Source organism: Lepeophtheirus salmonis, chromosome 7 (genome assembly GCF_016086655.4).
Source record: "Lepeophtheirus salmonis chromosome 7, UVic_Lsal_1.4, whole genome shotgun sequence".
Lineage (NCBI taxonomy): Eukaryota > Metazoa > Arthropoda > Copepoda > Siphonostomatoida > Caligidae > Lepeophtheirus > Lepeophtheirus salmonis.
The window spans coordinates 39,479,374-39,493,608 of record NC_052137.2 but is presented as its reverse complement, the minus strand read 5'-3'; the positions used below and the strand labels follow the sequence as shown (position 1 = coordinate 39,493,608).

The window sequence follows — 14,235 nt, the reverse complement described above, 5'->3', positions numbered from 1 at the left end:
TTAATAAATTAAACTTAAAATTAATATGTATTCAATAACAATATAGGTCAAGAAATAATCAAATATTATGAGTTTTTTGCAAAATTTTCTATAGTAGTCAATTTTGATCAAATGTGAAGGATCAAATTACATAATTCAAAAATACTCAACCCGTGCTCTCAAAAAAATAGTACATCGCTAATGCTTAGCTCTGATAAGCAATGTTTTTTTTATTGTCTATGATTGGTTTATCATAGTCCCTAACAAAAAAAAATATTGAAGGTTTTATTGAAACCTCGAACACTTAAAATGGAAATTTGTATTATCTATCATTCAGATTAATATATATATATATACATATATTTAACTATTCATTATAATAATCTCCAACAAACACTAATCAACTCCTAATGAATAATTAGTTATCTTTCATTAATAAAAATGAAAAAGAGTAATTCAATTTTAAAGAATGTGGTTAACGTCTACAAATATCACTACCGAACTAGTACAAAATATTAACCCTGATTTTTGATAAAGTGTATGCCATGAAAAGGTTTTAGAAATTTGAGTTCCTAAATACAAGATATTGTATACTTTTTGAGCATAAAAATATGAGTAATTAGTTTCACGCTAGCTCAAGTCCTAATATATCCATTACTTATCTCTATTAGACTGAAACTATGTACATTTGTCATTTAAAACAGATAATGATCTATACGTCATTTTTTTTTTACGATGCAGCAATAAAAAATTATAGCTCTTATGAATTGTATATTAATTATGCACATATTTGGGCGCAGTTTTTAGGGTGCAGTGTAGCTTGTTCATGGGCCAATTATAAATAAAATATACCTAGGTTTAACACTGAACAGGTTGTCACATTATATTTTCAGTAATTAATTAATTTCAAGCTTTGATTGTTTCGGAAATTCAATCCAGGGTCTTCTGTTAAAAACTTTTAAAATTTAAGTTAAAATGACTTTTTCTTATTTATAAAATACTCATTTTTCGATAACTCATTTTTATAAATGACGTTTCATTTTTTTCTCTTATTAAATGTTAATTTTGCTCAAAATATTAGAAATTTTCCAATTGATATTCATTTTTTGCGACTGACATTTCCATGAGCCAATATTTTGCTTCTGGATAGCAGTAAGGGGACTGGTCTTAGCTACAAATTATAATTTAAAATTTATATAATTAAACGCATCCGCATTGTAGAGCGTTAACTGCAAGTTCCCTATATTTTAACCATTGTGACAACCTGTCCATTCCTTTCTTATAAATGGTTTAATATATGAAATTTAATTCAATTAAAAAAAAAATCAAAAAATTTAATTTTCTGTGAATACCTATGGATTTTTGAAATTTTTCTACAAAAAGTTTAATATTTAAATTTTTGTTCAAAAAGTATTTTTTTGTTATCATGTTTGAAAAAATTTCGTACAGTTTAATTTTCTGTAAATAGCTATGAATTTTTCAAAAAAAAAAATAATATTTGAAATTTCATGTATCCAAAAATTTAATTTTCTGTGAATAACTATGGATTTTTGAAATTTTTCTCCAAAAAGTGTAATATTGAAATACATTTTTTGAATTTTTTTTCCAAAAAATTTAATTTTTGTGAACAGCTGTGAATTTTTTTTTTGTAAGCAGATGTGAATTTTGGATATTTGTTTACAAAACATTTAAATTTTGTTTATTTAGAAATTTTTTGAGAGTAACTATGGATTTTTGAAAAAAAATTTAAATAAATTTAATTTTTTGTTAATGGATGTGGATTTTTGAAATTTTTTGCAAGGAATTTAATATTTCAAATAATTTCCCTCCTCCGTTATAGTCAAAATATATTCTTGCGGGCGCCATTGTTATTAAAATATGGTACGAAATTCAAATATTCATGTAAATATTGGTTGCATTGAATGACATTTAAAATATGTGTATTTTCAGAGATTCTACTCCCTTTTATATTTTATTGAATTAGTGTTTTTTTACATAAATAATACAAAGATTCTTTAGCGAGGGGGGGGTATTTTGTATGTATTGTAGATGGTTTTAGATCTGATTTAGAAACGTTTATTATAAATCACTATTTATATGTGGTTCTTAACCTTATTGGAGGTATTGAACACTGCAAGCTTCATCAGTACATTCACCGAACACCTTAGTCATTGAAAAAATAAAATAAGATTTCCACAGGACATAGATATATATTTTTTTAGTGCACAAAATGAGCCATGCATCAGTTGCAACCAAAAAACACTGTGTTCAAAGAACAAAATCAACAAAACAAGAATTTAATACAATAATATTAGCTCAATGAATATTTGCTGCAAATCAATGTGTTTTTTGATGCTGCCTTTCAGACACAAGTTCAGAAATGCGTGGCATCACCTAGGCAAGGTCCACTCTCATATCGTTTTTGCAACAGAGTCTGCTCCTTTTTTCGTTTTTATGTTGAACATCCTCCAAAATGATTTCTCACTAAGATATGTTCTTACAAATGGTATGAGTATCTCTAGGGCTTTCATTGCAATAAGAGGGTATGGTACGATTTGACACATTAAATAGACAGTGAAATTAAAACACTTGTGTATAAAAAATATTTGGAAATACAAAAACTTTGAAAAAGAGATGGTTAACTATGCAGTATTCCATTAATATCAAAACTCTCCAAAGGGAAGACACAATCTTATTTATAATAGGAGAGATCCAGGATGACCAAGAGACATTTCACGTGGAGGAATAATGTAACACTGTTTATATGCTCATGTGTAATCTAATTATACTCTAATATATTTACAAAAGACGACACTATTTATAATACGTAAAACTCAGTACTTATAATACATAGACGAATATACAAGAAGATAAAAACCGGAAAGGACATATTAAATACATAACATCCATCGTTGATATTGATCTCCTGATCATCGATGACATCCCTTGACGTTCTTACCACGTATAATGACTGTATTTTTGCAATCAGGGCCTCTATTTGAATTTGTCCAGATTAAAGGTCACTGTTGCGACTAACCAACCACCTTTCATGATTTGTAGTCTCATTGTTGCTGTACCATCGTCCATTTCCTTCATTCAGTTTCATTGAGGGTTAATTAATCTTTAAGACTTGCTTTATTTTGGAATAAAATGTTCGATGAAAATACAGATGGTATTAAATTATTGTTAATAAGAGACAAATGTAAACAAATTATCGATATTATTCATAAATGACTTATTGTCCACCTAGTATCGGCTTATCGATACATTGGTCGGATCTCAATTTTTACTCATGACTATTTATGTGTGTAAACACTCCAAGTTCAATTCTTATTATTAAACAAAGCTAAAAATCAATGAAGATCAAGTCATGATTGTAATATAATAAAATAATGTGCTAAGTAGCCAAAAAATATAGAAAAGTACGAAATATGTCAATTATTAATTACCTAATTATATATGAGCTAAACCCCTACGTAAATTTGGGCATCTTTTTTCGGTTAACCATAGGAATATTACTTTTTTAAATAAAATAATGAGCGGAAAAGGATTGTACTACAAAAAAAAAATATTACAGAATGATAAGAAGAAGATATTTCTCTCTAATGATTCTACTTTTATTGTCCCTTATCGATGAAAAAAAAAATCAAATTAAGACCTTTTCTAAGGCTTTTCAATACATATTTGATATTACTTTTATTTAATTCAAATATTTAAACCATATTTATTAGAAATTTGCACCCAAAAATGTACAATATTCAGTCAGGATAAGGGAAAGAGTAAAAACTGTTGAATAAGACTATGAATAATTTTTTGCGAGTAAGTGTTGTACAGAGGATCCAGTGAACAAGAGGAGGAAGTACGTACAGCTTGCTAGCAAACAGAGCAAGCGAGTGTAAGGCGCGCGCGCTAGGGAAAGAGAAGTCTGTGTTTACATCGATCGCAGCGCCACTCTTTCATAACAAACACACGTGAGTGATATGTCCAAAGATGAAGAATTCCGTAAAATTCGTCGTATCCGAGTCTCAAGAGCCCAAATTGTCAATTGGAGGTGCTATACGAATACTAGGTAAGCTCAACAACGTTTTCTATTAATTAATTCCTAATTGTAATGCTTCTCTTGTTAGATGAATCTCAAATTGCCTGCTTTCAAAATGGTGCAGTCAATATCCTTCAGCTCTCGGATGGATCTTTGATCCAGACTCTAAAATTTGATGAAGATGACGTAGCATATTGTCTTACGACTCTAGGAGACAAGCTATGGACAGGCCACAAATCTGGACTTGTTCGAGAGCATTCAAATGGACAGGAAATGAGACATTGGAATCCTAAGCATACGAATCCCCTCATTCACCTTGCAATTGATAAAGCGGACTTTATATCTGTTTCTGCAGATCGTATTATAAAGCACTGGGACTTACTGGGAGAAGGGGTTACATGTAAAGGAGTTTTTAGAGGTTGTGTCTCTCTTCCTACAGTTGTTTTAATAGGGAATAATCAGTTGTTCGTTGGAACGGATAGTGGAAAAATTCATATTTGGACATTAGATATCAAAAGTAGTCCTTTGATAACATTAGAAAAACATTATTCTACGGTTGATAGGATATTACTTTCTGACGATTACTTATTTACATATTCGAGGTATGACAATGCCCTTTTTTAAGTATTGATTGACATTAGTTTTCCGTTTCAGAGACAAAATTATTGTATCATGGGATAAGAAAAATGCGTACAAGCCTCTAAAAGTCGTCCCTACTTTAACAGACATACATTCATTGGAGCTATACAATGAAAATTTTCTTATTGCCGGGGATAATGAAGCAAATTTAAGGTTATATCATCAACATGACTTAAAAGTGACGGATTTGGATAGAAAAATTGATGAAAATTCATTTGAACTTGGACCTATTAGAGAAATAATTAAAGTTAAAGATGGATTGTTATTCGTCCAAGATGGGTTATTTTCTATTCTTGATGACAATGGCTTGAAAACCTTCCCAACAAACGTGTATGAAATTTTGGATTTGCTTATTTTACAAGATAAGTATCTTGTAACTGCTCATAACTCACCCGATTTCAACGTTTATAATATTGCATTGAATACACATAAACTTGTCAGGGGGCACAATGAAGCGATTGTCGCCTTATCTGGAAGAGATAATATGATATTAAGTGGTAGTAAAGACAAAACTGCAATTTTATGGAAGTTAAATGATAATCTAGACATTGAAATGTTGGGTGTATGCAAAGGCCATGCTACATCTGTAACATCCGTTGCTTTTAATTCACTCACTTGCTTCTTTACAATCTCAAAAGACTCTGTTCTAAAAGTTTGGAGTTATACAGATTCTATTCAAAGTCATAAAACTATTCTAGCTCATGAGGGATCAAAAGGAGAAGTTAATTCCTTAGATTTGTCCGTAGATGGGCGCCTTCTTGCAACAGGAGCAATGGATAAAACCGCCAAAATTTGGAATACAGTTAGTTTAGAAGTGGTAGCAACGTTAACAGGTCACAGAAGAGGAATATGGTGTGTTAAATTTTCTGAATTTGATAAAATATTACTTACTTCTTCTACTGACGGAAATGTAAAAATATGGGAATTGAACGGCTTTAGCTGTCTAAAGACCCTTCAAGGACATGAAAGCTCTGTCCTGAAATGTGGATTTTACAATAAATCTACCATTATGTCTGTGTCATCCGATGGCCTCTTAAAACTTTGGAATACAGAAAGTGGAGAATGCGCTGGAACCTTTGATGGACATGAGGATCAAGTTTGGGCATGTTACTCCATGGAAAACTGTATATACACTGGAGGAGCTGATGGTAGATTACTCAAATGGAATGATATTACCGAGGAATCTAATTTAGAGGAAATTGAAGCTAAACAAAAACAGATAAAAAAAGAACAGTCTCTGGATAATTTTTTTCAGCAGAAAAATTGGGTAAGTAATATCTTTTTGAAGTGACTTTTCAGTATATAAATATGACGTGTGTTTACTTACAGGTAAAAGCATTTAAATATTCCATTCGCATGAACAAACCACGACGTGCCTTGAGTGCCTTGGTAGCCTTGTATGAAAACGATGAACTTGAATCTGCTTTTGAATCTTTATCACCGAAAGAGAGGAATACTCTAACTGGTTTGGTGTCAAATTGGAATACATTCGGACAACACGCTTTTGCGTCTTCTGTTGCGCTAAATGCTTTAATCAAATCGGACAATTTTATAGAAAAAGATCATGACTCAAAGACTGTTGCATCTTTATTAAGCTATTCTAAAAAACATTTAGAAAGAATACGAAATCTTGAAAGAAGATTAGCTGTGGTTGATTTGTTAGTTGATACTATGAAATAAATAACAAAATTATCATTCCATTTCTGCCATTTCATTATTTTCATTTTCCAGTTTAGTTGTTGTTTTTCCATACCAAATGTACTTACTTTTTATATTTCTAATTCTTTGTTAAACTTCCATAAAATATCTTGGTTTTTCGTACTGGGGCATTCCATGTCAAGTGTACACACTTTTTGGAAATTTGCGGTATATTTCTTCCTCTATTGTATGATCATCCCCGATTTTGATAATTTTTGGTTAGGTTGTTATTTTTAACAAAAAAAAAACAACTCTTGTGTCAGAAATTTTAGTCTTGTGGGAGCATGAGAGCCCGGTTGGGAGTCCCTAATCCTTTGGCCTCTTCCTAAGGATTCTTAGTGTTGTATTGTCCTTATTTATTTAGTTCAGTCTAAAAGACCGTTCCTAAAGGATTGTCTGTATTTGGAATTTTTCTTAAAAATATCGATCGTTTATTAAGCCAAATAATATATATACAGGCTAATACATTGAATGGAAAAACGAACAGCGTTCATTTTTTGAACGAATGGGGAAAAAATATGATTGGCGTTTGTTTAGACGTTCTTTTTCTTATTGTCCATAAGAGGTAGGTTATTGACTTTTTTTTCCGAATATAACTACATCTTTTTTTCTTGATTGTAGGTATAATTATCTTTGATGGTGGCTAAAATAGTTTATTGAGTCTATTTTTTTTTTTTTTAATCTGATGCTTCGTTTAATTGTAAAATTCACTGGATGGAAAATAAGTCATCTCAAGATAACCTTCAAAATCACAAATAGGGTGTAATGGATCAAATAAAAGATATAATGGACGTTATTGCATTTATTTATATAGTAACTTGTAAAGTTTTTATACAATCTGTTTATGCGAAATACATTAATTTTAACCAGAGATTAGCACCTTCGATCTTTATTTTGGCGCAATATGTAAGAACTTGAACTTAATTTTTTAACTTCTCCTTTTTTTCTATATCTATCGTTAATTGTATGGAGAGCGTGGAAAAATGTTTATATACTCGAATTTCATATTATAAAAAATTCAATTGCAGGTATTTAAAAGTTCATGAAAATTTCATTCAATTCTCTTGGTGTTAAAGAAAGTTGTGTTATTTTATTGAAATATCATATATTATTAGATCACAGATTTTGCTGTAGGAAATTCGAGTATATGAATATCTTCCCACGCTCTCCAGACAATAAATGAGAATTAAAAAAAAAAAGAGGTTATAAATTAAGACAAAGTACTTACATACAGGGTGTCCACGATAAATTGGAACTATCTTAAAATTCAACCTGCTTGATAAAAATGGAATTTGGAGTGTATTTGTTAATATGAAAAAGTTAGACATGATATTAAACAATACATTTATTCAACATGTCCTCCCTCAGCAGCCACCATCTTCTCTATCCTGCCCCTAAAGGATTTGCATGCCCTGATGACTTCCGCGGAATCGACAGCATTCCACTCCCTCGTAATGGAGCCCTTCAGGGCCGCCATGCTCTTGTGGATGACCTTGCGCACCTCCCTCTCCAACTTCCCCTACCAGTAGTAATCACACGGATGGAGGTCGGGTGAGTTGGAGGGCCGGGTGTTGCAATCCCAGAAAGTGATGTCGTGGGAGTTGAAGAGGTTAGTGGCCCTCATGGCGATGTGTGCGGGCGCGGAGTCTTGTTGGAATATGAACTCCCTCCCAGGGGCCGTATCCTTCATCCAGGGGATGACGAACTCCTCCATGACTTCGCAATACCTTATCGCGTTAACCATTTCCTTGGGATTGAAGAAAAAAGGAGGCATCACCTCACCGGTGCTGCAGATGACACCCAGGGTCATCACGGAGGCCCGGAATTTTGTGATGAAGACTGCAGGGATCTGTTCTCTCTCCTGGCAAGCCACCTGTCATTCGGGACGTTGTAGCTTCTGTCGATAGTCCAGTTCTTCTAGTCGGAGTAGAAGATGATTCTTCCTCCATGTCTCTCTTCAGGTCATTGAGGAGACGCTTACCGTTGGTGAGCCTGGTGGCCTTCATGGATGCCGTGAGGATGTGTTGTTTGGCCATTCAGTATGACCTGTACCCGAGGTCCTCACTAACAGCCTTGGAGACCAGCTGCTTTCTCACTCCACGGTTCATGGCCAACCTGGACAAGGAAGTCCCCGGCGAAGCCTTGATGGACTTCCGGAGGCCTTCAAGGAAGCGGGGAGTGCGGATTCGGTCACTTCTCATGTTGTGGGCCTTGCGGCAGACCTTCCCCTCAACCTCCTAGGCATTGAAGACCCGGTACACCGTGGTCTTGGGGAAGTTAAGAAGCTTGTAGATAGCAGAGGGCTTGTGTCCCACGTGAGTCAATTCGAGGATGGCGTATGGTGTAGTAATAAAAATTGAAGGTGCTAATGTCGGGTCAAAATTGATGTAGCAAGCCGTGGTGGATTTATTTTTGCAATATTAAATTCAAATCATTTGTCTTAATTCTAGTCAAATTAATGGTTTTACCTTCGAGTTAGTTAGACTAAGTTACTCATTTGTGGGCCTCAGGCAAAGCCAGTTGAAAAATAAAATAAAAGCCATCTCCCTACTCTTGCTATTGTATTTAAATTTCCTTTAAAAGGTATTGTGATAAACCATGCAATCGAACAGGGACAATCCGAAACAATTACATCATTTGCCTAAGACATTTATTATATTCTGAGACAATATAAATACCTCTAATAATATAATAAATAATTAAAAAATGTAATGTCCATAGCCAATGCAAAAAATAAAATTGAACTATGTACAAAAATAAAACTGTAGACAAGTGTTACAAAATAAAAACTGCATGAATATATGTATAGTCCAGAGTATACCATTGATATGCACTTAATATATTTTCATACTAAAAAATGAAGTTATTACCTGGTCGGAGCAGTGCCTTCAGGTCGGATTGTAGCCGAAAATATAGACAAGTGATTCGGGACTAATCTTATCATCTTACAAGGCCTGCACCCCTCCACCCCAAAGTCTTGCATTAATATCTGTAGCAATAAATAATAATAATAAAAACAGAACCCACCTGTTTGGAGAAGTTAAGACTATAGACAAAGTAAGACCATTGTTGGTATATTAGAGATTAACTCACAGTAGTAATTTACAACCTTTTGAAAAAATCAGCAAAGCAATTAAAAACCAATCAGAGGCATCTCCAAAAAAAAAAAATCATCAGTATTCTTAACAGTCGATGATACCTCCCTGAGGGTTTTATTACAAAACTCATAGTATACATAATTGAGGATCGACAGCGGAGTAACTCTTGCCAATGTTCTTGTTTATTTCCTTCTCGCCCTCCACCATCGTCACAGCTGATTGTGGCTGGTCTAATGAAACATCATGATAGCCTAGTTTATCTCCTCCAAAACATTATTCAAATTGTCGATATTCCCATGTTGAGCTTCACTTTCTTTTTTTAACATACTCAAAATACACACGATTATCATCAATAAATATTTGTTCAAAATGATTCCTTTCTAGTCTTTAGCTCTGGCACTAAAATTGGATTTTAAAGCGTTCTCGTATTGTAGTCTTAAATTGTCATTAATCAGATAATGTAAATATGTTAATATCAAATATAAACTTATGGGTCCTTATTCAAATATTTTTCGCCTGTTTATTTCATTTTGTTTGGATTTTATAACACAATATTATATGATTGGCTCTATCTTAGACTATTTTATAACATTAGTAAGACTACATTCACTAAAATCGACATTTTTGCTGTCAATCTTAGAACAAATATGTGGGAATGTAATAAAAAAAGCGTTATTGACTTTCAGAATAATTTTTTTATATTTAGTTTATATACCTTGACAAAAAATTTCTTTTGAAATTTAGATTAGATTAGTTAAATGTTTTTTGAAAATATGTATTGAATAGAATTGAAGAATAGCCAAAGTCTATATAGCTTAAATAAATTATCATCAACAATTAATACTATATTGTTCAGTGCTGTAATCACGGTTTTGTTGTTGGGGGAGGGTTGATTGGAATGACTCTAGATGACTCACCATTAATACTATTAGACTAATAACTGCCGAAACGTTTATCTAGGAGCGCAGCCCCCCGGTGATTACAGTTCTGTTATCTTAGATGATTTCATATTCATAATATAATAGGCATATTATGTACGTATATTTTCCAAGAACCTGAAAAAAACACATAAGATAAGTGTTAAATAAATATAAGTATATAATAAATTTTGATATTCATAATCTTGAGTATAATTACTAAACTCATTGAAATAAAATTAAATTTGCGTGAAATGATTTATTATAGTCATTAAACTTTTTTAAGCCATAAATGATTGTTCGTTTGTTTTATTGTAAATAAAAAACAAACGAACAATCATAGAAAGTTACAATTATCTCATTTTACTTAAAATTATAAAATAATAACACAACGCTTAAGTATAAAGTTTTTAATATGTTTTTACCTGTTGTGAAATTGACTAATTCATTTTCACCCTTGATTTCTTCGAAAGTATACACCTCAATTATTTATGCTGTATAGATTTTTATTAAATATTACAAAAGATATGTAGTAAGTTATTAATTATATATGAAAAATTATTATAATTAAAGTTACATTGAAATAAAGAGTTAAGTCATTTCTTAGACTCTTGATTAAATGCTTGTAGGTATGTGTGATTTATTGATGTCACTTTTGTAGAAAGTGACATTTTCAAATATTAGAAAGAAGTCAAAATGAATAATGATAAAAATACGTTTAGGTTAATTTTATTTGTTGTAGGTAAATTTAAAATTTATAAAATATTTGCCAGAATATTGATTCTGCAATCCCCTATACCTAGAGTTGACATTTTTGTAAGAAAAAAAATAATAGATCGAGTAGAAGGTGGGAGCGAGAAATATGGTACTACTTTTCTAATATCAGCTCCTTGTTATATGATTTTGAGGGATAAAATAAATGACTGCTATAAAATAGCATTAGTGCAGGAAAAATATCATAATTATATTCATATGTATATTTTATTATGTATTTAAAAAAAAAAATACAGTAAAGATAAGCAAGAATTCTCACTTCAGTGGGAGAAGTTCACACCAGGACGACCAATTAAATAATGAAAAAAAAAAGAAGGAGCACGCGCAACAACTGTTTTTCCTTTTCTAATTTCTTAATTTAGTTTTTTCCTTATAGAAATGTCAACTCTACCAATCACCAGTGTTTTTTTTTTTTTTTTTTTTTGAGAAGGGGAGCCCATATGTAAATTTAGAGCCAATACGCTATATATTAAAAAAGTCTATTTTTTTGAGAATTAGCTCTTGGTTAGAGGAATTTTGGATCTACTTTAGATTTAGTAATCCCTGAAACATATTTTCTTTAATTCCTTTTTTTTACATAAGCCCCCCTCCTCACCTATGCACTGATTCAAATAATATGAAAACCGGTATGTAAAAAAGACAAAGTGAACATTAAAGTGGTAACCCTGATTATTTGTGGAATATTTGGAAGGAGAGCAGCTTAGCTGTCATAACGTTTCATGTCATAGATGCGAGCAGCTATGACATGAACATAGTGTATATTTTCTTCTCTAGGAACTACAGGGGCGGGAACCTACACACAATGCACTCAAGAAAAGAATTTCTTCAAAAGGTATGTTGTCATTGAGGATTGTCGTTCTATAAAAAAATATAAACACAAGCCTCACTCTACATGAATCACGGACATAAGTAGGAACTACTCTCTTGTCGATCCTCAATTCTACTCCGACTCCAAACAAGGATTTAAACTTGTAAATACACAACAAATTCTTAGTTACTCTTAGAATTTATTGAGGACCAGGGGTTTATTGTCATTTCTTCAAAAATAAAAGAATATTGATGAAAACTTTGGGGAAAATATTTGTTTTTTCAGGTAGCAAATACAAAAAGAGCGTGATTTTAAAAGTTTCTTACTTTTTTAACCCCCTTTGGCCATATGTCTCATATTTTATAGATAAGTTTTGGATTAATCAAGCGTAAGTAATTTTAAGGTTAATATAAATAGAATGTTATGCCATAACGCGTGTACGACTGATGTTTTACTTCCACCACGCTTTTAATATTGACGTCATAGTAAGTGAGTGGTTGCGTGTTTGGTCAAAATTTGTTGTTTTTTCTTTGCATAGTAGTCGCTATGATACAAGAAATTGAAAATTCTAGCAATCATGACGACATATACTATGAGTGGTTGCGTGTTTTGTCAAAATCTGATGGTCTAACCTAATATTTCTATTAACCTTGAGTAATTTGACAATTTTGAGGCTCAACAACTTCATGGATGCAATTGCAAATATATAAACAGTGGATTATATATGAAAAACTAAAAAAAAAAAAGAATTTATTGCTTGTAGTATTCCATCTTTTAATCGAAAAGGCTACTAAAACACATTAATTTTTTAATCTTACTTTTTTTTTAAATTTTCCTTTTATTGGTCAGATGGAGTTGTACTGAGTAAGTATAAGTAAACATTACAAAAAATGATTGCACTTACTCCATCTGAACTAGGAATCCTCTTTAAAGACCATAAACATAGTGTATATTTTCTTCTCTAGGAACTACAGGGGTGGGAGCCTACACACATTGAACTCAAGAAAAAAATTTCTTCAAAAGGTATGTTGTCATTGAGGATCGTAGTTCTATTATCTTAACTTTTTGAAATTTGGCTCATAGATCAATGTTCCATGATTCGAAAAATAAGTAAGTGGACTATCGAGAAAATGAGACATTTTATTTAACCCTTTTTTTTAAAAGAAGATATAAATTTTATTTCATCCAACGGCCATTTTAAATAAATGGTTTGCATATTTTATGAGATAAAAGTTGAATTTCCTTTTTTTTTTCTTGAATTTGTTATCCTATAATACATTTTGGTGCTCCATTGCCTTCACTTATTTAAATATGATTTATTTTTACTCTATTTAAAACTTTGAAGAAAGCCGTCTGAATCCATAGAAAAGAGATCTTAAATCAAAAGGTTATCAAACTTACATACACTCATAGAGTATTATTTTCTTAATATAAAAACCTAATCTATAACGATATAACATGATGTAATATGTAACATACGCTTTAAAATACCGTTAAAACACATATTTTCTTTATATAGTATCTACAATCTTATATTTATATATGTATGTAATTATTAAATATTTTAAAATCCATTTGTCTCAGTCTTAAGACTTCATTCCCCCCTTTGATTGTATTCTTTAATGCCATTTACGTGGATATGAAGAAAATTTGTATGCTTGTAGATATGAATACAGTAAAATCCAACGGAGAACCTTTTCACAAAGTTAATATTAACTAAGTAAGACTGTATGGACGATATACATATAAAAATGAGTCCACTGTTTTATTACCTTTAAAGTATAAGAATTTTATCAAAAAGTAATAAAAAACATTTTAAAAGGGTGCATTTATAAAAGTGTACAATAAACGGAATTTATCCTTCTTCTGACGTGTTACCATTGAGAAGACTGTAAAGGTAGTGATGAAAAGGGGGTGTATTTTGGGCATGTTAAAAAAACCCAAAATAAACATGGTAAACTTGACAAATTGAAGAATGTTTTGGAGGAGATCAGCTTAGCCATCATGACGTTTAATTAGATTAGTTATAATCAGCTGTGACGAGAGAGGAAATCAAAAATGGCATTGGCAAGAATGACTCCAATGTCCATCCTCAATTCTACTCTGAGTCTAACAAGGGCTTAACTCTGCAACAAATTATCTAGGTGATTTTATAAGCACATACGAATGTTGATTCGAATTTAATTGAATGTTGTAGAAAAGGAAGTTGACTACTTAGGAGTTAAATAATAATGCCAGAGCGGAGGTAAAGAAAATTCATTCTTTGGATGATCATTTAAAAAC

The 14,235-nt window shown here is 31.6% G+C and overlaps 1 protein-coding gene and 1 long non-coding RNA gene across 2 annotated transcripts; one reads left to right on the top strand and one right to left on the bottom strand.

The window, feature by feature from the left end:
• Positions 1 to 1,932: 1,932 nt before the first annotated feature.
• On the bottom strand, positions 1,933 to 3,802 carry LOC121121773 (uncharacterized). Its single transcript, XR_005865569.2, has 3 exons — positions 3,429 to 3,802; positions 2,884 to 3,112; positions 1,933 to 2,650 (listed from the first exon to the last, which is right to left on the bottom strand). It is a non-coding gene; the product is annotated as an uncharacterized lncRNA (long non-coding RNA).
• Positions 3,803 to 3,867: 65 nt separating this feature from the next.
• On the top strand, positions 3,868 to 6,357 carry LOC121121436 (transducin beta-like protein 3). The gene is made up of 4 exons (XM_040716366.2): positions 3,868 to 4,048; positions 4,107 to 4,620; positions 4,673 to 5,924; positions 5,987 to 6,357. Exons 1-4 carry the CDS (start codon positions 3,970 to 3,972, stop codon positions 6,335 to 6,337), a joined length of 2,196 nt encoding a protein of 731 aa, XP_040572300.1. The 5' UTR covers positions 3,868 to 3,969; the 3' UTR covers positions 6,338 to 6,357.
• Positions 6,358 to 14,235: the final 7,878 nt, after the last annotated feature.